A 22,959-nucleotide genomic window follows, 5' to 3' on the forward strand; every position below is an offset into this window, starting at 1 on the left:
GGATAAAGCAACACTGATAGAGTAGAACACGTACAAAATACTACTACTTGTTGTTTAGGGACACCTGCCGTATGCGCTAAGTACAAAGAAATATATGACAATGATCAACACAGAATTCATGACCGTGATTACTTCTAGGTCTTAGGTGGTAAAGTCAGGAACACACATGCAGGGGATATCAAATGTGCTGACAGTTTGTGTTTCTTAAACTGACTGACAGGCATATGAGTGTTCATTATATTACACTTTGTATCTTTCAGTGTTAGATAAAAGGGGAAAAGCCATCCAAGGCTCTTAGCATTTGAATGTCTTCTAGAACCCAAACCCAAGTCATTTCTGTTCCCTATAGCTGGTTCTTATCCTTCCCCAAAATCAATTCTTTAAATTCAGGTTTTTCAGTTTCATTCAGACATTTAAGATACATTTGTAGACAGACTGTGCTATATATGTGTGTGTGTCTGTATGTGCTTGGGGCTTACATACATTTATGTATGGGTCTACATATGGGTTTATGAATGGGTTTACCCATTCAAAACACAGTAAATAAGAGGCAGTGTAATGTGGAAGGTTGATGTGTCTGCCTCAGGGCGATATGCCCTGAAGCTGTTATTCAAGGCAGCGATGCAACGGGGTTTAAAATCCAATGTTTATTCTCATTATCAACCTGAATAGTAATTTAACTAATCGGTAGTTTATTTGAGATGCCTATATTTGCCACACACAATCCAAACAGCTGTAGTCATTGGTTGGAAGGCACAGTCTCTGTGGAGACATCAATATGCAAAGAAGGGCAAGACCTAAAATCCTTCTGTTAATTCTCCACCCAGCTGTTAAGTGCATTTGTGAAATTAGAGTTGACCTATAAGTGCACTGTAATGCTTTAAAATGTAGTGTTTAAAAAAATCGATATGGTTAGGGGAGTGTACTAATTAGACAGCATCCGAGCAATTACAAAGTCAGTATTATGTCAACATACATTTTTATTACCCTGAGTCTAGTATTCATCTAAGACAGAAACCTCCCAACTTCCTATTAAATATGTCCTTCCCAAATTACCAACTAAAATCAATCAATACCCTCTCCTTGAATTCTGTGGTTAAAGAAATGGATAAAAGGTAGTGGGTTAAGTTCAAAAGTAAGAAATCATAGCAGATTCTCCATTTTACATGAAAACTGATTTTGGCATAGCGGTAAACCTTACTTAAGGAGCAGCTAGATAATCCACCCCCCTACCCCCAACCCAAGAAGCTAAAGGAGGATAACTGAAGTAGGTGAAGCAAGAAGAATTTTACTACCAGACACCCCAAAGTGTACCTTCAAGCAGTGCACCACAGAATGGATCTTCAGGAAATACGTACAGCAAATGGATCCTGAACAACTATGAAAAGTGAGTTTATTTCTTTTAAACAAAGGCTTGACTGTCACAGTGACGGGTAAGAGAGTCACAAATAAAAGTGCATTAAGTAGCCAAGGTTTCTATTAACCAAGGATCTAAAATAAATATTCATACAAAGAGAAAAGGTGGTTACTCCCAAAGTGCTATTTTTGGCCACAAAGATTTCCAAGATCAGCAGCAAATAATGAGCCCAGATGTGTGAACCCTGCAGTGACTTTTAAACTTTCCTGCAAACATTCTGACTACTGGACATCTACATCAAGAAATGACTTCTACATCAAGTATATGTTAGAATGATTCTTACAGATCTTCATACTAGTAAGAAAAACAATGTTTTTATGGCATTCTTTGTAACTAAATACCAAAAATTTACCAAGCCATTACAAAAAATGTTTACACAATTTCAGTGTATCCTGATGCAATATTTAGAACTACTGAACTTGTCATAAACTGAAAGGCAAATTACACTGTTTAATGGCTTGACAAGAACTAAAAAAGATGAAATATGAAAAATCTATGAAAAATGAAAAATCCAAGGGGAAAAAAAAATCAGTCTCCCTCTAGAGCATATTTGTGGGTAGATTCTGCTCCAATTTATCTGAAGTGTAAGAACCAGGATGCTTTCTTCCTTTTGAAGCAGCCAGTGCAAAGTTCATGTAACCAAAATGGACACACAAGTGAAGATTCAGAACATTTTCCATGTTGTATTTCCCCACATTTCTATTGGCAGCCACTGGAACATTTCCAGTTAGACACCCCAAAGGATGAACAGCCCCAACCTAAACTTATCACCTCCTGAACCCCGACAGGGGGTGTCTCTGTCATATGTGCTCAGGTTAGAAATCTGGACATCAGCCTTGATTCACTGGTCTTCCTCACCCCTAAACCCAACCATCCATCAAGTCATGTTGACACTACCTGAATCTGCTCCTTCATCCTTACTGCTACCATCCCAGTTCAGACTACCATTATCACTTACCAAATAATTTCTTTTAAAGTGTGGTCAAATGTGTCAACTTCTCTCCATACCCTAGATTATCACCAGAGGAAGAAATCGCGTGTATTGTTTTTGGAGCATTAATCGGGATGATATACCTTCCTTCAGACAATAGCATAGTCCATGGAGAATCAAAGGAATGATAATAAAAGATAAAACTGAAACTATTTCCCACAGGATGAATGAGGTTAAAATAAGCAGAAAGTTTAAAGCTTGTTTTTCAGAGAACTGTTGCCCCCTCATCAGTCATTACATATTTTCAGACCCTACTAACAACATATCCACTAGCTGTCTCTCCAGAAGCCTGGAATCAAGGTCATCTCACAGGGTTCTAGCCTAGGAAAAGCCACACCCAGCATATCTACCCTGAGATAAGGAGGCCAAAACCCCATTCAGTTTACACCAGTTCTCAGAGCACGCCTATAGCCATTTCTACTCTTTGCCCCAAGATAACCTTCTGACGTCAGGGGTTGAATTTTGCCTCATTCTGGGGTTAAATCTCCACCCCAAAGTGAACATGGGATGTTAAATCTATGTATGCTCAGTGATCACACTCCATCTTTTCTCATGAAGAGTCATGTAAGTTTCCCTGCCCTTTTCAGCAATATGTACGTAATCTCAACCCCTCTGATCATAAAACCCTTGTTCTCTCCCCCTTTGAGGAAACAGATTGGAGGCTTATCCTCCAGTCTCTTCCTTTAGCTGCCTCTCAAATAAACTCCTTCCTTGCTGCAAACCTGATGTCTCAGGGACTGGCTTTGCGCCCCATCAGGCAGATGGACTTGGGTTCCATTACAAAACTGCTAACTTCAGAGCTGCAATATTATTATGAATTTCTGTCCCAGGGTATTGATTCTACAAACCAGAAAAACTCCAATGATCATCACATTTTAACATATTGATTATTTCTTAAAAACTAAGCAAGATAGTAATAAATATGATTTAATGTTGATCTTGAAGTGATCTTGAAGGCATCTACCTTCATGCACAATTTGGGTGGCCAGAAAGCGAAATACATCTATAACCTTACATGACAGAGACTCAGGAAGGGAAGAGAGGAGCATATGATCAGATGAAAAATAAATAGCTAGAGACTTACCGGAATGCTTGATTCAGTATTTGATAATGAAAATGTTCTGGTGCCAATCCTATGACCACAGCATTGGGATCACTTGTTTGTATTCCTGGGAATGGAAAAAATATGTAATTATTGAAAAGTGCAGTTAAAAGTAATGATACATTTTATAATAAAATAGCTTTAGTCAATCAAATACAAATTTTTGCTGTAGCCATAATCTGAAATTTAAGAGATTATTCTGCCCAAAGTACTTTGGAGGTATAAGCAATACTTTAAATAGTTTGTTTTCATTATTTTTAATTTTCTAGTATTTCTGCATATTCCTTTTCCACGGTGTCACAATGCTTAGTAATCAGAAGATCCCAATGAAAACTTACAACTTGATGCTCTCAAACAAGGGACAATCTCTAACTTTTAAAAGCTTTACTGATTACAATCAACAAGAACAACCACGAGTTCTCTATGAGCTATCAGATCAATAGCAACTGATAAGGGACTAGAAGTCCAAGAGGCAAGGGAAATTAGACTTTCTAATTGACATAGCTGAGGTGAACACACTCATGATAAATAAGGAGTGCACCGTAGATTCTACAGTTTCCTACTTAATGCCTCATCTACTCTCAGTTCCACAAATATTATTCTATCATTATTTTAAGGCCTTGGTATCTGGTAACAGAACCTTAGATATGACAACTGAACAAGTGCATTCACCATCGCAGTTATTAAAGGTCTGATTAAAGGTTCTGCAGATTATCTATATACCAATTCCTATTTGCCTCTCTCACTGCCTGCCTTGAAGCATCATCATAGAGTCCACCAAAATGGGAGGGGAAGAAATAGAAAGAGCAGATACCCAGATTTCCAATTGCCTCCTTACTAGTAGCCACAAATACTGAGTAGTAGCTCAGAAATGGTAGTACACCCAGCAAGCACTGGCTATCACTGCTTCTAGGCCTTTGCAGTGCAAGATCTAGAGAACGTTTTTGTTTTTTTTTTTTAAGAGAAAAAGGGAATTGACAATGGTATTTTTAATTCAAAATTGGTAATACATGGCTTATTTGATTTTTATATTCTTATCTCTTTTCACTTATACATAAAATCACGGGTACTACCAATACTAGTGTAATTACTAATTTGTTTTGTATCTGTAATTTAAAAATAATATCTAACTACCTTACTACAACACTAAGACTACTGAATGCGTTTAAGATTCCTTTGCAGTTCATTTTTTATTATACATATAATGTATTACTGTTTCAGAGGTAGAGGTCTATGATTCATCAGTCTAATATAATACCCAGTGTTCATTACATCACATAGGCTCCTTAACGTCCATCACCCACAGTTATCCATCCCTTCAACCCTCTATCCCTTCCAACAACCCTCAGTTTGTTTTCCTATGATTAAGAGTCTCTTGTGGTTTGTCTCCCTCTCATCTCATTGTCTTTTATTTATTCCTCTCTTTTCCTATGATCCTGTTTTTTTCTTAAATTCCACATATCAGTGAGATCATATGATAATTGTCTTTCTCTGATCAACTTATTTTGCTTAGCCTAATACCTTCTAGTTCCATCCACATTGTTGCAAATGGCAAAATTTCATTTTTTGATGGCTAAGTAGTATTCCATTGTGTATATATATATATATATATATATATATATACATATATATATATATACACCACATCTTTATCCATTCATCCTTGATGGACATGTGGGCTATTTGCATAGTTTGGCTATTGTGGACATTGCTGCTATAAACATTAGGGTGCATGCGCCCCTACAGATCACTACATTTGTATCTTTGGGGTCAATACCTAGTACTGCAATTGCTGGGTCATAGGGTAGCTCTATTTTCAACTTTTTGAGGAATCTCCACCCAGTTTTCCAGAGTGGCTGCACCAACTTGCATTCCCACCAACAGTGTAGGAAGGTTCCCCTTTCTCCGCATCCTTGTCAGCGTCTGTCGTTTCCTGACTTGTTAATTTTAGCCATTCTGACTGGTATGAGGTGGTTTTGATTTGTATTTTCCTGATGGTTAGTGATGTTGAGCATTTTTTCATGTGTCTGTTGGCCATCTGGATGTCTTCTTTGCAGAAATGTCTGTTCATGTCTTCTGCCCATTTCTTGATTGGATTCTTTGTTCTTTGGGCGTTGAGTTTGGTAAGTTCTTTATAGATTTTGGATACTAGCCCTTTATCTGTCATTTGCAAATATCTTCTCCCATTCTGTCAGTTGTCTTTTGGTTTTGTAAACTGTTTCCTTTGCTGTGCAAAAGCTTTTTATCCTGATGAAGTCCCAATAGTTAATTTTGCTTTTGTTTCCCTTGCCTTTGGAGACATGTCTAGCACGAATTTGCTGCGGCTGAGGTCGAAGAGGTTGCTGCCTGTGTTCTCCTCTGAGATTCTGATGGATTCCTGTCTCACATTTAGGTCTTTTATCCATTTTGAGTCTCTTTTTGTGGGTGGTATAAGGAAATGGTCCAGTATCATTCTTCTGCATATGTCTGTCCAATTTTCCCAACATCATTTTTTGACAAGTCTTTTTTTCATTGGACATTCTTCCCTGCTTTGTCTAAGATTAATTGACCATAGAGTTGAGGGTCTATTTCTAGGCTCTCTATTCTGTTCCACTGATTTATGTGTCTGTTTTGTGCCGGTACCATACTGTCTTGATGATCACAGCTCTGTTATAGAGCTTGAAGTCCAGAATTGTGATGCCATCAACTTTGGCTTTCTTTTTCAACATTCCTTTGGCTATTCAGGGTCTTTTCTGGTTCCATACAAATTTAAGGATTATTTGTTACAGCTCTGAGAAAAAAGTTGATGGTATTTTGATAGGGATTGCATTAAATGTATAGATTGCTCTAGGTAGCATAGACGTTTTAACAATGTTTGTTCTTCCAATCCACGAGCATGGAATGTTTTTCCATGTTTTTGTGTCTTCCTCAATTTCTTCCCTGAGTGAACTATAGTTCTATAGCTCTGAGTATAGATTCTTTGCCTCTTTGGTTAGGTTTTTTCCTAGGTATCTTATGGTTTTGGGTGCAATTGTAAATGGGACCAACTCCTTAATTTGTCTTCTTCACGCTCATTGTTATTGTATAGAAATGCAACTGATTTCTGTGCATTCTGATTTTATATCCAGATACTTTGCTGAATTCCTGTATGAGTTCTAGCAATTTTGGGTTGCTCAATTATGTTGAGTTTTCAACATACAGTATCATGCCATCTCTTTGCAGTGCTTTTAGCCTTAGAATTTACCCCCCTATGGAACGAACCATCAAAATACTGTATTTTAGGGGCACCTGGGTGGCTCAGTGGGTTAAGCCTCTGTCTTTGGCTCAGGTCATGGTCTCAGGGTCCTGGGATCGAGCCTTGCATAGGGCTCTCTGCTCAGCAGAGAGCCTGCTTCCCCCCTTCCCCACTCTCTGCCTGCTGCTCTGCCTGCTTGTGATCTCTGTCAATTAAATAAATAAAATCTTTAAAAAATACTGTATTTTAAAGTCATTTGAAGTAAGTCTTTTCTCTGAGTGAATATATCACCAACTTGATATAGAATTAAATTTGTTTCAATTTGATTTTGGTTTTCAGGGACTGGCTTGTTTTTTACTTTTTAACCGCCTTTCAAACATGCAAAACATTTACATGGTTCCAAAGGCAACGCTATAAACAAGGTACTTGCAGAGAAGTCTTGTCTCCTAATCACTTTCTTTCTTCCTCCTGTTTAGATAATCACTTTTCCTAGATTCCCACTTATTCTTCTTTAGCTTCCTTTCACAAATATAAGACAAACACATATCCATTCCTCTCTCATTTTCTTATACAAAAATATGTAAGGTTTCCTACACCCTGCTTTTTCACTTAATATAACCTATGAAGACCACTCCTTATCAGGAGACAGAATTTGCCCTTCCTTATTTTCCAGCTACAAGCCATTCCATTTTGTGGACATATCATAGTTGAAACAATCAGCCCCTTCCAATGAACATTCATATTGTTTCCAATCTTTTGTTATTTCGAATAAGGCCATAATGAACAATTCTAATCACATTCCATGGTGTATTTTTGTAACTACTTCTTAGGGATGGATTCCTGCAAGTGGCAGTTCTGCTTTATACCCAGTTTTGCTAATGCCAAATTCCTCTCCATAGGAGGTGCTCCATTTTATATTCCTGTCAGCATTCAGATTTTTTTTTTAAAGATTTTATTTATTTATTTGACAGAGATCACAAGTAGGCAGAGAGGCAGGCAGAGAGGGAGGAGGAAGCAGGCTCCCTGCTGAGCAAAGAGCCCCGATGCAGGGCTTGATCCCAGGACCCTGGGATCATGACCTGAGCTGAAGGCAGAGGCTTTAACCCACTGAGCAACCCAGGCGCCCCAGATTCTTTTAATAAATGTATTTTCTGTTTAATTCAGCCAAAGTTGGCTTCTGTTTCTTACAAATAATAACTCTGCTTGATACACTGTTCTACTTCCTGATAGGACAAGTTTCTAGGTTCTGTCTAACAATATAGTCATGCTGAATTCCCTAATCATTATTTGTAAAACCATCATAAGGTTTTATAATGAGGTACTTATACCCATTTTTCTATATTGTGTCATTTCACTCTGAGTGTCATTTATAAAAAGAAGTAATGTGGCAAAGCTTCATAAAAAACAGGATATTTTCCCAGGGTCTGTTAATTTCTTTAAAGAAAAAAGTTTTGTTTTATTTTGATTAAAAGTATTTTATGGTCATTGTAAAAACTTCACATGATACAGAATATCTACTTTTTTCACAATATTATTAAGATTTATTCATCAGCCTCAAAAGCCAAACCCATCATAAACAGAAACTCCTCATAATCAATCATTTATAAATGGGATCAGATTAATTCCATTAAAACTAAAGTAAAATGTAAGATTCCAACATATTTCATTTAATCAAATTAATACAGTGGCTCCTGGATTGAGGATTATAATACATAAAGTGATTCTGACCTGTGTTTTCTCAAACTGTGGGCCATGATCCATTAGCAGACTGTGAAGCTAATTTGGAGGGCTCTAAGCAGCATCAAATTCAAACAAACAATAAAGTAAACCAAACAGAAAATGGAGTACATCTCATGTAGTAGGAGTAAGTATTGTTTAACACACATAAACACAAATACTTATCTACTGGGTTACTATATTATGTGTGCATATTGTAGCATGTAGTCAAAAGAAGTCTGAGAGGGGCGCCTGGGTGGCTGAGTCATTAACCGTCTGCCTTCAGCTCAGGTCATGATCCCAGGGTCCTGGGATCAAGCCCCGCATTAGGCCCTTGCTCAGCAAGAATCCTGCTTCTTCCTCTCCCATTCCCCCTGCTTTGTTCCCTCTCTTGCTCTGTCTCTTTCTGTCAAATAAATAAATAAAATCTTAAAAACAACAACAAAGAAACCAGATTTGAGAAACATGAACTTATTAAAACTATCTGTTGACCATTTCAATAATAAGAGTAAATCTGACAAAACGTCCAGTTTTAAGAATGTTTTAACGTCCAGTTTTAAGAATGACTTAGAAGCAAACGTGAAGAACCAATTTCTGTATATTTCCAAATGTCCCCTACCTTTGAAATCAGGGAGCGCCCGATCATCCACTAGCAGCATGGGTCGAACCTGCTTCTGCTCTACTAAATTTCTGGCTGCAGTCAGCGAAGTGAATATTTCATCTTCAGAGATATCAAACTCCAATTTTTTCAACCTATCCAGTAGGTCTTGCTTGCTCTCTTTGGTTGTATTGGTCACAAACCTAACCATTACAGAAGCTCCACGCAACCTGGGAAAGTCAAATTCATATGTCAACAAGCAGCTTTTACACTCTACCCCATAAAACCGGATTTACGAGAACTTGCCAGAGGCCAGAAAATGAAGAGTTAGTCACCAAGCCACGTTTTTATGGCCAATAAGCTTGTTTTTGTAACCTATCCAGATTTTTACAAACCATCCGCACCCTGTGGACTGCTTCATCTTCGAAGGCTGCACCGTCTAACTGTAAAAGCTATGTATGTCTACCTCTCTGAAGGCCTTCTGAAACTGAGTTTTACCTCAGGGTTTTAGTAAAGAAATGAAAAAAACAAAACAAAACAAAACAAAGTTTAGTAACCACTGTACTCACAGATTATGAGAAAGTTATCTTAGAGATTATCTACTAGTGCAGCCTTCTCCTAAAGACGGGACAACAGAAGCCAGGAGTTAAGTGACTGCTCAGCTCTGCACAGAAGGGGGTCAGTAGAGCCCATGGGCAACTCAGATCTATGTTGTGGTACAACTTCTGAACTCCTATGTGAAGAGAACAGGGGACACTTCAGGATGCTTATTCCTTCTTAGCAGTCAATCAGAGTCGGGCTAAACCCTCAATATGTTACTAAGTTAATCAACAGAAACTATCTGGAATGCTCAAACAAACATTCCAGTTGTACAGACCGAAATGTGTTTTCCCCTTGAACTACCTACATACAGGATTGTTTTGATTCGGTGATCTGCTCCTGGAACCTAAACTGGCAACCAGAGAGAGAATTCGTGATAGTCTAGCTTTCTTTAAAAATGGAAATGATTTTCTTAGCCTTAAAGTATTTTAATCTAAAATCCACAAATAATTTTAATTTAACCACAATTTAAAATTTTGTATCGATACCCTGTTGCTTTTTATTTTATGCCTCTCTCGAATGGACACAAAACATAACAGCACTAATAACAATTTAAAACAAGCAAGCAAATAAATCAGAAAAAACATTTGTAAGTATTCACCCAAAGAACATTAAATACATTTTCTTGATTAAATGGTTCACTGTAATCATGATTATCTGTAAAATATCTGTGTGATAGCTTTTCTGAAAAACACATTAAATTTGGTGATTTATCTCTCAAAAGAAACTGATGACTTCAACATAACTACCATCAACATAATTAAAAATGAACCAGTACAAGAACGGAAATTACCACAGCACTTTTTTTTTTTTTAAAGATTTTATTTATTTACTTGACAGAGAGAGAGAGAGAGATCACAAGCAGGCAGAGAGAGAGGGGGAAGCAGGCTCCCCGCAGAGCAGAGAGCCCGATGTGGGGCTCGATCCCAGGACCAAGATCATGACCTGAGCCGAAGGCAGAGGCTTTAACCCACTGAGCCACCCAGGCGCCCCACCACATCACTTTTAATGAGGATTTTTAAAAACACTTTTCTTTTGACTAGTCCTTCAACTTCCCTTAGTTTCTTTTGTATGCACAGGAACCCAAACCAGCAGTGACAAGAGTACAGTGATTTCTTTGGGATGGAAAGCCTGCAGTGTGTAGACTCTCGTCCCCCAAGACTGGCAGGCTCACAGCTTATTGGGCAACTTAGAAATGTTGTCCACTGTTCACCAGAAAGAAATTCTTTGGATCCATAGTAGAAAGCTCATCATCAAAGCAGCAAAAGCTCTTACCCAGTAGAATGGACTAACAACAGGCATCCATTTCCCTAGAAATCCTACCTAGGAGAGAACTGTGTCAAGAGAAAAGTCCAACCCTGCAATGGGTTTTCTTTTGGTTTTAAACATGTCCACCTCTAACAGATACCATAATTCTAACGAAAATGATAGATTCCAACTGAAGTCTACCAGATACAAAAGCCTCTTCATGTTTACTGATTCCCCCAATGGGAAATAAGCTCCTTGAGAGTCCAAAGTCTGTGTCACTCTTTTGCTCTACTACCTGGCCCTGTGACCCTGGTCACAATATTTTCTGAATTAACAGCATACTATGAATATTTTCAGGTTGGAAAATGATAAGCACCACAGGCTCACTACTACCTGATTTCTGAAAACTTCCCTAAATTATTTCAGGATGAAAGTACTTAGTAACATTATTAGTTGTGTCATATCGATGAGTATCTTTTTCAGAACTCAGAAGCAAACACATTCAGTTCACTTTAATAAACTTTTCCCATGTCCCCAGTTTGTATGCAGACTTGTGTTAAGTACTGTGATTGATACATCAGAAATAGAAGAGCTCAGTCAGACAGCCGGAGATGCTTCTGGAAGCACCAGCACGATGGCTGCCCAAGGAGAACCCCAAGTCCAGTTCAAACTTGTGTTGGCGGGCGATGGTAGTACCGGAAAAACTATGTTCATGAAACATCATCAGAGTGAATTTGAGAAGTATGGAGCCACCCTGGGTGTTGAGGTCTATCCCTTTGTGTTCCATACCAACAGAGGACCTACTAAGTTCAACGTATGGGATACGGCTCTTCAGGAGAAATCTGGTGGGCTGAGAGATGGCTGTGACATCCAAGCCCAGGGTGCCACTGTAATATCTGATGTAACGCCAAGGGTTACTTACAAGAATGTGCCTAACTGGCATAGAGATCTGGTTCGAGGGTGTGAAAACAGGCCCAATGTGCTGTGTGGGTGTGTGGCCATGTCTGCTGCTGCCCTACCAGTGGCAGACACGGAGCCAGCTCAGCCAGCACAGGAAGAGCACGAGCTGGAGGCTGCTCAGACACCTGCTCCCCGGGGTGAGGACGGTGACCCAAGAAGGGTAGCTGGAGTCCAGCGGCAGAAGTCTAGTTCTAGGATAACTGTCCTATGATGTCCGTGGTGCAGCATGTCTGCCACTTTATGATACAGCCGAGCTGGACACGTGCTTAGCCTTTGGATGCTGAAGGAGATGAATGGGCTTTGGAGTCAATGTGGTCATTTAAAAAAGTACCTTCATTTTTTGGACCTGCGTATTTAGCTGTTTTGGAACGCAACCGTTCCCTCCTGAGTTTCAGATATGAGACTGCTCTAATCCCATCACAATATCCAGTGGCGTAATCTCGTCTGTCACCGTCATTCCCACTCCTCTTCATTTAGAATCAGAGTAAAGTTGCATTTCAAATTAAAAAAAGAGAGAGAAATGTAAGCTAGTCTCTAGCCTTCAAAAGCATTATATGTAGTTGACAGAAAGCAATATAAAATTTCAAGCTTCTTACTAAATTTTACTCAAGCAGTTGGCACACTCAATGCTAAATTTTGGGTGAAGGGAGTGGGCAGAACTATGCCTTTGTGCATGTGTGTGTTTCATTTTGTGATTCCAGGATTCATTTGTGATTTTCCAATGGGTATTTATTCCATACTTTAGAATCTTAAGTTTTTATTCCCAAATTTACATTACTTAGATAAAGACACACACACACACACACACACACACACACACACACAAAGAACAAAAGCACTAGATCAAAAGGCCAAACCTAATAAAGGTTTAGGAAACAGTGTTTGGAGGATTTTACAGTGCATACATCTTCTAGCTAAACCCAAGGCAGTTCCTGTATTATGGTAAGCTGGTGAAATGCCATCGTAAGGCCATCCATTTAGCTAATGATCTGCCTTGGTAAAACGGCACTTACAAACATATTTGTCAGCTGAACCTGGAGAATAGCTTGCCTTTTAAGAGCTTCCTGGGCGCCTGGCACAGCTGCATCTTCAACGTGAAGTGTGCCATTGAGATCCACCAAAACAGCTTTTAACGCACGGCGTGCTGCCATCCTTCATTCCCTAGGAGAGAGCAAATGAAATTAAAAATACAGTTTAGGAAACAATGGACAATTAAAAACTGGTAAGACTTCAAAAATATCATTCATATCCAGAAAAATACTGCTTCATGTTAAGCTGATTCTTTTAGAAAAAAAAATGTTTTAAAAAATAAAAAAAATCTAAAATTTGATCCATAGAACTTCTACAATGTTTGATTTTTCTTTAAAAAAAAAAAATCTTGAATTAAAACCATAGGAAGGGGAATACTAAAAGAGAAGTTACTATTTACTTTCAGATTTCTTAAAATAATTCTTTGGTGGAACAATTCATTCAAAAACTTATTTTAAATATAAGCAAATGTACTCTGAAGAATGGGTGAATGGAAGCCTTAAATCATGGGCAAAATCTTTTTCATCTTTTGCTATATATGATGAAAGTGCTGAGGGGCACCTGGGTGGCTCACTCGGTTCAGTGTCCGACTCTTGACTTTGGCTCAGGTCATGATCTCAGGGTCGAGAGAGAGAGCCATGTCAGGCTCCGGTGGAGTCTGCTTGAGATTCTCTCCCCTTCTTCCTCTGCCCCTCCCTCTGCTTACATGCATGTATGCGCACTCTCTTTCTATACATTAAGTAAATTTTTAAAATCTTAAAAAAGAAAGGAAGGAAGGAAGGAAGGAAGGAAGGAAAGAAGGAAGGAAATGTTCTAATTGCCCATCTCCAGCATGATAGCCTGATATGGTATATGTAATCAAGGAGCTATCAGTGTTTACAGGTCACCGAGAAGGAAATTTCAAGCTATAAAGTAATTTTAGTCAGGAGATGTTTCCCCTACCTTAACCAGATTCAACTTTCCTTCTGCATATTTTCCCCTTTAAAATTTTCTTATTATGAGCTACATCATATATACAGTGGCATATAAGGTATACGTACTGTTTAAAAATTACAGAGTGGATAAGAACAGTAGGGAAACTAAAGAGAAGAGAATGGGACTTCATTTTTAGTTTTTTTAAGCTTATTCATTTTTTTCTTCCATTTTTGTTTTTATAATAATAAAATACTTCAGACATACAAACAAGTATAAAAGACATCACTCTATAATGTCCCCTGTGTAGCTCCTTTGTAGTCAACTGCTCTCCCCTCCACCAACTCCTGGCAACCACTGGTATTCTGTCCCTAGTTCCTTTTCAGAATGTCCTATCAATAAAATCATAGAATATGTAGCCTGTTGGGGGTGGGCTTCTTCTTTTACCTAGCAAAATGCATTTAAGATCCATCCATGTTTTTGCTAGAATCAATAAAGCTCATTCCTCTTGCTACTGAATAGTACCCCACAATGTGGATATACCACAGTTTATCCATTCTCCGGTTGAATTTTACCTTGGTCTGTCTGGTTTTCAGTGATCCTGAATAAAGCAGTTATAAACATTCATGCACAGGTTTTTGCGTTAAGAGAAGTTTTCCATTTATTTGGGTAAATACCTAGGAGTGTGGTTGCTGGATCCTTTGGTAAGCCCAAGTTTCACCTTCAAAGGATGAAAAATGTAGGTAATAAAGATTTAAAAGATTATGTTACAGCGCTGAAACCAATTCCAAAAAAGGATTCCAAATATATCTTGAGCAATGGCAGAAACTTGTAATCTCCTATGCTGACTCCTTTGAAAAGTAAATACGTATTTGTGGATGAATAAACTCTGGTATGCTTCTTTGCTTAAAAAACAACAACAACAACAACAACAACAACAACAACAACAAAACCAACTCATTCTTGGAATTGGGCTTCCTATAATATAGCTGGCTAAGTGACCAAATTAATGCTCCAAATGAAACCTAACAATACTAGATTACACACACACACAAACACACACCCCTTGAATGACACAGGGGTTAGGGATGCTGACCCCTGCACAGTTGGAAATCCAAGTATAATTTCTGACTCCACCAAAACTTAACTGCTTTAATGGCCTGCTGTTGACTGGAAGCCTCATGGATAACACAAGCACTAGATTAACACATATTTTGTATGTTGTATGTATTGTATGCTGTATTTTTACAATAAAGTAAGCTAGAGAAAGGAAATGTTAAGAAAATTGTAAGGAAGAGAAAATACATTTACGGTATTATTGTACTTATTGAAAAAAAAAATCATATAAGTGGACCAGCACAGTTCAAACACATGCTGTTCAAGGGTGCATATGTATGTATAGGATACATGTATATGTGTGTGTGCGCGCGCGCGCGTGTGTAAAGCTTCAAGGAACAAGGAAGAAAATAAGATTTCTTAGATCTGAATAAAGCAACAAACCAGAAGATGAGCAGAATACCCACAGCCTGTTTTGGCCCTAAGAGCATCTGCCCACACTAGGCTACCTTGAGTCCCCCAACTCCTTGGCCCCTTCAGGGAATACAAAATAAAACTCAGAGCCCACCTGAAGAGAGAGATCCTCCCAATCTAAGTGCAGAGGCTTCCCTGTAAGGATGAGCCAGAAATAAACCACCACTGGCACTCCCACTCCACCATCTCAGGCGACTACAAGAAAATCAACTGCTATGAAACTTGGACCAAAGAGTGAAAGGAAGAAAATGCTACAGAGAATATGGAAACATAAGCCAGCCCTGGACCCAGTCTGCAGACTAAACTCACATCATCGAAGGTAAGTCCTCAGAGAACCTTCAAGATTTTAATTAGAATGACCTTGACTAGCAGGTGCCTGCTGAAGCAAATGCAAATCCTCCCCAGGATATGACTTTCAGCCCAAACAGCAAAGAAATCCCACAAATAAAATCAAATAAAATTCTAAGCACAATGAGCATGTAACCTAAAGAAACAAGGACCATAAGGGAGAAGAACCTGCAGAAACAACCGAGCATAAAGCCGTCCTGTAAGGGCTCCTGTGGTAATGTGAGTATCAGACAAATCCACTGGATAAGGCCTGCAAGTTTAACGAATAAAAGACTGAAAATCTGTGCAAAACAGGTTGAGAAAGCCCAATGCATTCCAAGCAAAATAAAAAGAAGTCCATTATCTAAACTGCTGTATACTGAAAGCAAAGAAAAGATCCTGAAGGCAGCCACAGGAAAAGATACATTACTTTCAAAGACCCAAGAGACTGATTGATAGCTGACTTCACACTAGCAACGATGACAACCAAAACACATTAGAATAATATTTTCAGTGTGCTGAAAGAAAATAACTGCCCATCTAGTAACATATAATAAACAATTCATTACCAAATTGGGGTTATCCTACTAATACTAGGTTGGTTTAAATTAGAAAACCAATCACTGTATTTACCACATTAACAAATGAATTAAGTAAAATAATGTCTGATCATGTTAATTCATGCAGAAAAAGCATTTGATAAAATTCAGCACCTATACATACTAAAATACTCTAAGCAACATAAAAATGGCAGGCAACTTCTACAAGCTGACAAAGACTAACTACAAAAGCCTACAGCCAACATTAGACTTATCAGTAATACTGGAAACATCTCTTCAGAGATAATAACACAAGGATGTTACTATGACCACTTCCACTTAACAGTGTAAATCATATCCTAGTTAGTGTAGTCAGGCAAGAAAGACAAGGTGTAAGGACTGGAAAAGAGAAAACTATTGCTATTCATACATGTTATGAGTGTATATACAAAAATTCAAGATGCTGAACCAGCAGGAAAGTATAGCAATTTATATTAAAAATCATTATCATTTCTATGTCACTAAAAATATTTAGAAAACAAATTTAAAAATATTACTTGCAACAGTGTCATAAAATGTAAAGTCACCAGGAAAGTCTAATGATGTTGACATTTTTAGGTCAAAATTTAAAAACTTCAATGAAAGCCACAAAAAATGAGTTAAATATACAGATGTACCATTTTCATGGATTAAAAGACCCAATATTGTAAAGATGTCAGTTTTCCCTGTAATGATCTATAGGCTCAGGGCAATTTAAGTCATTATCTCAAAGAGCGTTTTGTGGAACTTGGTAAGCTGATTCTAAAAGCTAGACATCAGTGCAAATGGCCAAAGATAGCCAACATACTTCAGCCAAGACTGGAGAAGAAAAAGAAGGTGGGACCTTGGTTTACCTAATATACAGATTTGATTAATGAGGTCTCATAATTAGTTAAGATGTTGTGGTATTAGCACATAAAGAGACAAAGTAATCCCCGGAACAGAAGAGAGAATCCAGAAAAAGACCCCCATCCCATGTGTAGAAACCGGACATGACAGAGGTAATTCCAGATACATGAAGAAAGAATGATGTGGTCAATAAAATGGTGTCAGAAAAAATTAAATTGCACTCCCATATAACACCACACACAATTTTTTCCCAGGTAGATTAAACGACTGCATGTTTACGGCAAAACTGTAAAACTTTTAGATAGAATATCTTCATGACTTGAGAATAGGAATGGCTTTTTTTTAAGCTACAAAAAGCACCGGGGAGCCTGGGTGGCTCAGTCGGTTAAGCTTTTGCCTTCAGCTCAGGTCATGATCCCAGTGTCCTGGGATCGAGCCCCACATAGGGCTCCCTCCTCAGCGGAAAGCCTGCTATTCCCTCTCCCACTCCCCCTGCTTGTGTTCCCTCTCTTGCTGTGTCTCTCTCTGTCAAATAAGTAATAAATAAAATCTTAAAAAAAAAAAAAAGATAAAAAGCACCAACCATAAAGGAAAAGGCAGATAAATTCAATTACTGGAAAAGAGTTTTTTAAAACTACTGGAAAGAGAGAAACAGAGTGAAAACATACAAAATGAAAAACAAATTTCCAGCACATGTGAGGAAGGACCAAAATCCAGAAAATATAAACTGTAAATATTAAGACAAACAACCCAGTAGGAAAATGGGCAACATCTGTACTCGATAAAAAATGTTAACTCTGAAGGTAATTAAAGAACAAAATATAAACAAGACTGGACAGACAACAAAAGAATTGTAGTTAAAAAAAAAAAACAACAACAAAGAAAAAACCTGTACAGCTAGAGCCAGCAAATGGTCATAATAAATACTGATAATATTAATCCTTATTGAAGTATCCATATAGGCTTAATGTTACCAAAGCATTTAAAAAGGCTATTTTTGCTTTCAACAGTTCCACAGAACATAACTTTTAAATCCTAAAATGCTCTCTGGAGCATTACATATCTGAGAGTGACTGACAGGTCTAGAAGAAAAAAAAAAACAAAAAAAAACTGAGATGCCCCACTCAAACCTCAAAACACACTTCCTTAATTAGCCCCAGCAGAGGCCATGGCCACTTCTGCCATGACCTCGTCTGAACCTCTCTAATACTTGTTAGTCGATCTACAGGTCAGTATTTGATAAAATATAATTGTAAAATACATGTGTCACCTCCAAAGAACAGGCAAAGGCTTCGGAAGTAGTCCATGTCCTTTTTCTTGGGTCCATGTCCCACCATCTCCCACAGTTTGGAAAGGTTATAGGAGATAGAACTTAGAAAGTCATCAACAGCTGATAATGAACGGCCCATATTCAGTGCAGAGAAGAAGAGTAAATTCTCTCTCATGCCAAAAGGAACTCTTCAAGATACTTCAGAAGGATATCTCCCCTTGAATATCATGGTGCATCTCAGGACAGCAAGCCCTCTTTACCCTCCAAGCTGCTCTTTCCTACAATCCTTATGGGGGAATGGCCATCCCAGCAATCCTGATGTAGCCACCAGCCTCTCCCACTCCTTCCTCCCACTCAATCAAATGCCAAGTCACCTCAGCTCTGCCTCCTTTGAATCCACTCACCTCTCCATAATTACTAAAACGATCTTGGTTTTTTTTTTTTTAAAGATTTTATTTATTTATTTAACAGACAGATCACAAGCAGGCAGAGAGGCAGACAGAGAGAGAGGGGGAAAGCAGGCTCCCTGCCGAGCAGAGAGCCCGATGCGGGGCTCGATCCCAGGACCCTGGGACCATGACCTGAGCCAAAGGCAGAGGCTTTAACCCACTGAGCCACCCAGGCGCCCCATAAAACGATATTGGTTTTGAAACCACCTCTCATCTAGCCTATTTCAACAACTCCCTAAGTGTCTTCTCTGCTTCAAATCTTATTTCTAGCCCCAAATCCGCTACCTGAAGCGAAGTAGTTTAGTAAAGTCCAAGAACTAAGGGGCTGCACATGGCTGGGTTTGAATGTCAACTCACTAGCTGTGTGAATGTGGGCAAGTTTCTTAACCTTTCAGCCTCAGGCTCTTCATTACTAAAGTAGAAAGAATTACACCCAACTCTAAGGGTTGACAGGTCAATTACAGAAAGTAACATGTGCTGTGAACACTGCTGCGCACACAAAAAGGCTGGGTTATGTATATGGGGGTGGGGGGGAATCTGAGGCACATGTCAAGGCCAACAGAAATCACAGGATACATATGACACAAAGTCCTAAAGCCTGAGAATAAATGGAGAATTTGAGAAAACGTTTTCTATCAAACCAAGTCTATACTTTGGCATATCATTCAAATCTTGTATAAATATTTAAGACAAGAGTTTTCAACAAACCATTTTCTTCTGCAAAGTTGGGGCTTTTCAGAATATGCCTTCTAGACCTCCTGGGGAATACAAATTCTCTTTTCTTCCCTATGCACTTCTGGTGGAAAAGTCTGGAACCACAGTATGCACTCCATAAATGACACTAGTTTTCAGTCACTATCCAGTTAAAAATCTTCCAGTTGGGGGCGCCTGGGTGGCTCAGTCCTTAAGCGACTGCCTCAGGATCAGGTCAAGGTCCCAGGGTCCTGGGATCCAGTCCCACACGGGGCTGCCAGCTCCGCGGGATGCCTGCTTCTCCTCTCCCACTCTCCCTGCTTGTGTTCCCTCTCCTCTGTCTCTGCCAATAAGTAAATCCTTAACAAAAAAAAAAAAAAAAAAAAAATCTTCCAGTTGCTCTGCACTGACCGCTGGGTAAAGTCTCAACAATGAACCCTGCTGTGAGGAGCCCTGGGTTCACCTCTCCAACCCCTTCCCCTCTACTCCCACGCCAAAGTTCCACAGCATTGCAGGCGGCTACCAGCCCTATACTCTACCTCCCTCATCGCTGGACTTTTGTCTGGAAATCCTTTTGTTTTCTGACTTCTACCACACCTGTCCCCTACATCCTCCTTTCCCCTGGACAACTGCAGTTCATAGGTCTCAGATTAGCATCCTTTCCTCTGGCATTCCCGAGTGCAACTCCTTTTCGCCCAGGGACGGGCCAGGAGCTCCTAGCTTGCTCCTATTATTCCACTTATCACTCGGTCCAAAGTGTTAAGCTCACTGAGGAAAGGAGCTGTTGTGGCCTTTTCCGCGGCACTACTGACCGCTCAGTATGGGCTTGTGAGTTAACCCAATTCATGAATCCCGGTCTCAGTTGACTGGGAGGATTCCAGGAACACAGGTCTTTCAGCACTAACAACTGCGAGCTCCTCCATCTCCTGGATGGAGGGCCTCAGGACTGGTCACTGCACTCCGCCCCACTGCAAAATCCAGGACCTGGCCAGACTGACCGGAAGGGACACCAGCTTCGAAAAACAGTCCAGGGGGCAGGTCCCGTGGGATGTCTACCACACCAGAATCGCGATGCGCTCCAGGACTACGAAGAGCCCCGCACCACCATTGCCCCGAAGCCCCGCGGCCCCACAAAAGCGCTCGGAGCCCCACTTCGCGCATGCGCGCCGGCCCGGCGGCCACGGGAACCGCCCCCGCCCGGAGGGGTGGGACCGTCATTTCGCAGCGCGAGCGCGGGTTGGTCCGCGGCCCAGGAGGGGGGTGGCCTGGAGACGCAACCAGCATTTCACAAAGAAACGCAGCCTTTGCACGGGTGGGAGGTCGCCCGTCCCGGAGCGGCTCCTCACCCCTGCTCCGCACGCCGTCCTCAGCAAAAGCCCCGCTACCAGGAAAGTCAGCACAGCCCTGCCGTCCGCAACGTCCTCGAGACCAGTCCAAGCAGGCAAGCAGCCGCTAGACGCCGGAAACTGGGCCGACAGCCGCACCGGAAGTCCCGCCTCTCCCCCGTCCAACTCCGCCCCATCCGCCCCTGGCTGCTTCCGGGTTGCGGGCCCGCACTCTAGAGTGTAGGCTTGCTCCTTGCCACGTTTGAGGTGTAAAAATTGTTCTTAAGACCCGCTCCCTGAAGGGCACGGCCTGCTTAGCCCCAGGTGTAGGAGGATAAACGAAACGTCTGTCTTCGCTCAGCAGCTCTTTACCCTTCTGCAGCCCCATTGGTGAACCAAGTACTGAGTACCTTTCTTTGCTGCCACCCTCCCTCGCTGCACCGCTTCATGCTCGTTCTCGAGGTGTAACTTGGAAGTTAACTCCGTGATGCTTTCTGTGAAATACCCGATCTCTTAAGTCATTTTATGCTTTGCTACTTTAATAGCATCTGGCATTTGTAGCTGTGTTAACCCCTACCTCAGGCAACGAGGTTCCTCTTTTCCTACATCAGCTGTTCCAAAACCTTAAGCTGCCAACTCTCCCATCCTGCCTCTCATTAGAGACCAACCCCAGGCCTTGCCTGTCGTCCCTAGTGGAGCAGAATCTTGAGGTGCGTGTAACCATCTCCCTCACTGCTCCTCTCCCACGCACCTACTGGGAGTCTCTGATCCACATTGGCTGCCTTTAAATAAGTAAAACTTGAGTGCAGATGTGGGTATCTTATGCATTCTCTATGAAAACGAGTAAATGAAAAACTTTCTGGAGCAGTCTGACTTAACAGGATACACACTCTGGTTTGCACATATGGAACTCCTTGCCTGGGTGCTGCCAGAACCCATCCAACACGCCCTCTGCCTAGTGCTGCAGCCTGCTATGTTGTGAGCTAGAACACTTTCTTCTGGACTAGTGACCCTCTACTTTTCCTCCCCACTCGGTCTGAAGGTTGTTTTTGTTTTATTCATATTTGTTAAGTCTATTTTCCATGTAAGGGCATACTTGGTTAAAGGAAAAGGAATCTGCTCCTAGTTTCCCCTTCAGAACTAAGAGCTGCGAACTAAAACAGCACTGAAGGATTTTAAGCAAGTGCATAATGTTGACTTGCATTTTCCTAAATACTCTGGCTGCAGTATGAAGAATGGATGGGAGAGGGACCAAATTGTACATGAGACCAGGTAAGCTACTGCAGGGCTACAAGAGCAATGATTGCACTAAATTGTGGGGAAACAAAGCAGACAAATTCAAGAGATCTTAGGAGGTAAAATAGAAATGGTTAGAGATTAAATTGGTAAGGGAGAGGTAGGCATCAAGATAACTACTAAGGGGGCACCTAGAGGGCTCAGTCGTTAAGCACCTGCCTTCAGCTCAGGTCATGACCCCAGAGTCCTGGGATGGAGCCCATTGGGCTCCCTGCTCAGCGGGAAGCCTGCTTCTCCCTCTCCCACTCCCCCTGCTTGTGTTCACTCTCTCGCTGTGTCTCTTTCTGTGAAATAAATAATTAAAAAAAAAAAAAGGTAACTACTGAGTTTTAGGCTTGGGCAGTTTGGTAGTGTAAGTGATGGTGTCAGTGACTAAATGTGGCATGATTAAACAGGACTAATGGCTTCCTTCTTGAAAGACTCGAGTGATTTTGCTTGCCAAAGGCCAAGATGAGTAAAGAGGGATGGGATGTCTAAACAGATGGTGACTAAACTCATGGAGTGAGCATTGCATAATGTATAGAACTGTCAAATCGCTATGTTATACACCTGAAATTAACATTACACACCAACTATACTTCAATACTGAAAAAAAATTTTCAGTTATTGAAAAAAAAGGAAAAAGGAGGGGCTGAATTTGGAAAAGATAAAGATGGTACTAAAACACAAAGGGGGAGTAAAGAAAGCAGTGTGAGAACTCAAACAAAAACAGCAGGATTCCAAAACTCACCTTGAGCAAATACCCTTGGACACTGGCCATTATGTGTCTGAAGTCCTTGCACAGAATGTTTTCACAATATCTGGCATCTAACGACCAAACAGGGGCCAAGAAAAATTTCAGCAAAAAATAATCCC

At 40.3% G+C, this 22,959-nt stretch overlaps 1 protein-coding gene across 5 annotated transcripts in view; it reads right to left on the bottom strand.

The window, feature by feature from the left end:
- LOC111142481 (haloacid dehalogenase like hydrolase domain containing 2) overlaps positions 1–22,875 on the bottom strand; it is a 34,581-nt gene extending 11,706 nt beyond the window's left edge. For 3 of the 5 annotated variants that reach the window (XM_022495678.1, XM_022495682.1, XM_022495681.1), the window contains exons 1-4: positions 20,830–20,938; positions 12,897–13,007; positions 9,060–9,268; positions 3,493–3,577 (exon numbers count right to left, since the gene is read on the bottom strand). In XM_022495678.1, coding sequence (XP_022351386.1) covers positions 3,493–3,577; positions 9,060–9,268; positions 12,897–12,997 — 395 coding nt within the window. In that variant the 5' untranslated portion in view covers positions 12,998–13,007; positions 20,830–20,938. Of the gene's footprint in view, positions 1–3,492; positions 3,578–9,059; positions 9,269–12,896; positions 13,008–20,481; positions 20,642–20,829; positions 20,939–22,834 lie in introns of those variants that run through there. The other 2 variants (XM_022495679.1, XM_022495680.1) reach the window with 2 other exon arrangements.
- Positions 22,876–22,959: the final 84 nt, after the last annotated feature.

The sequence above is a fragment of the Enhydra lutris genome, unplaced genomic scaffold, assembly GCF_002288905.1.
Source record: "Enhydra lutris kenyoni isolate GAN:26980312 unplaced genomic scaffold, ASM228890v2 scaffoldscaffold8, whole genome shotgun sequence".
Taxonomy (NCBI): Eukaryota; Metazoa; Chordata; class Mammalia; order Carnivora; family Mustelidae; genus Enhydra; species Enhydra lutris.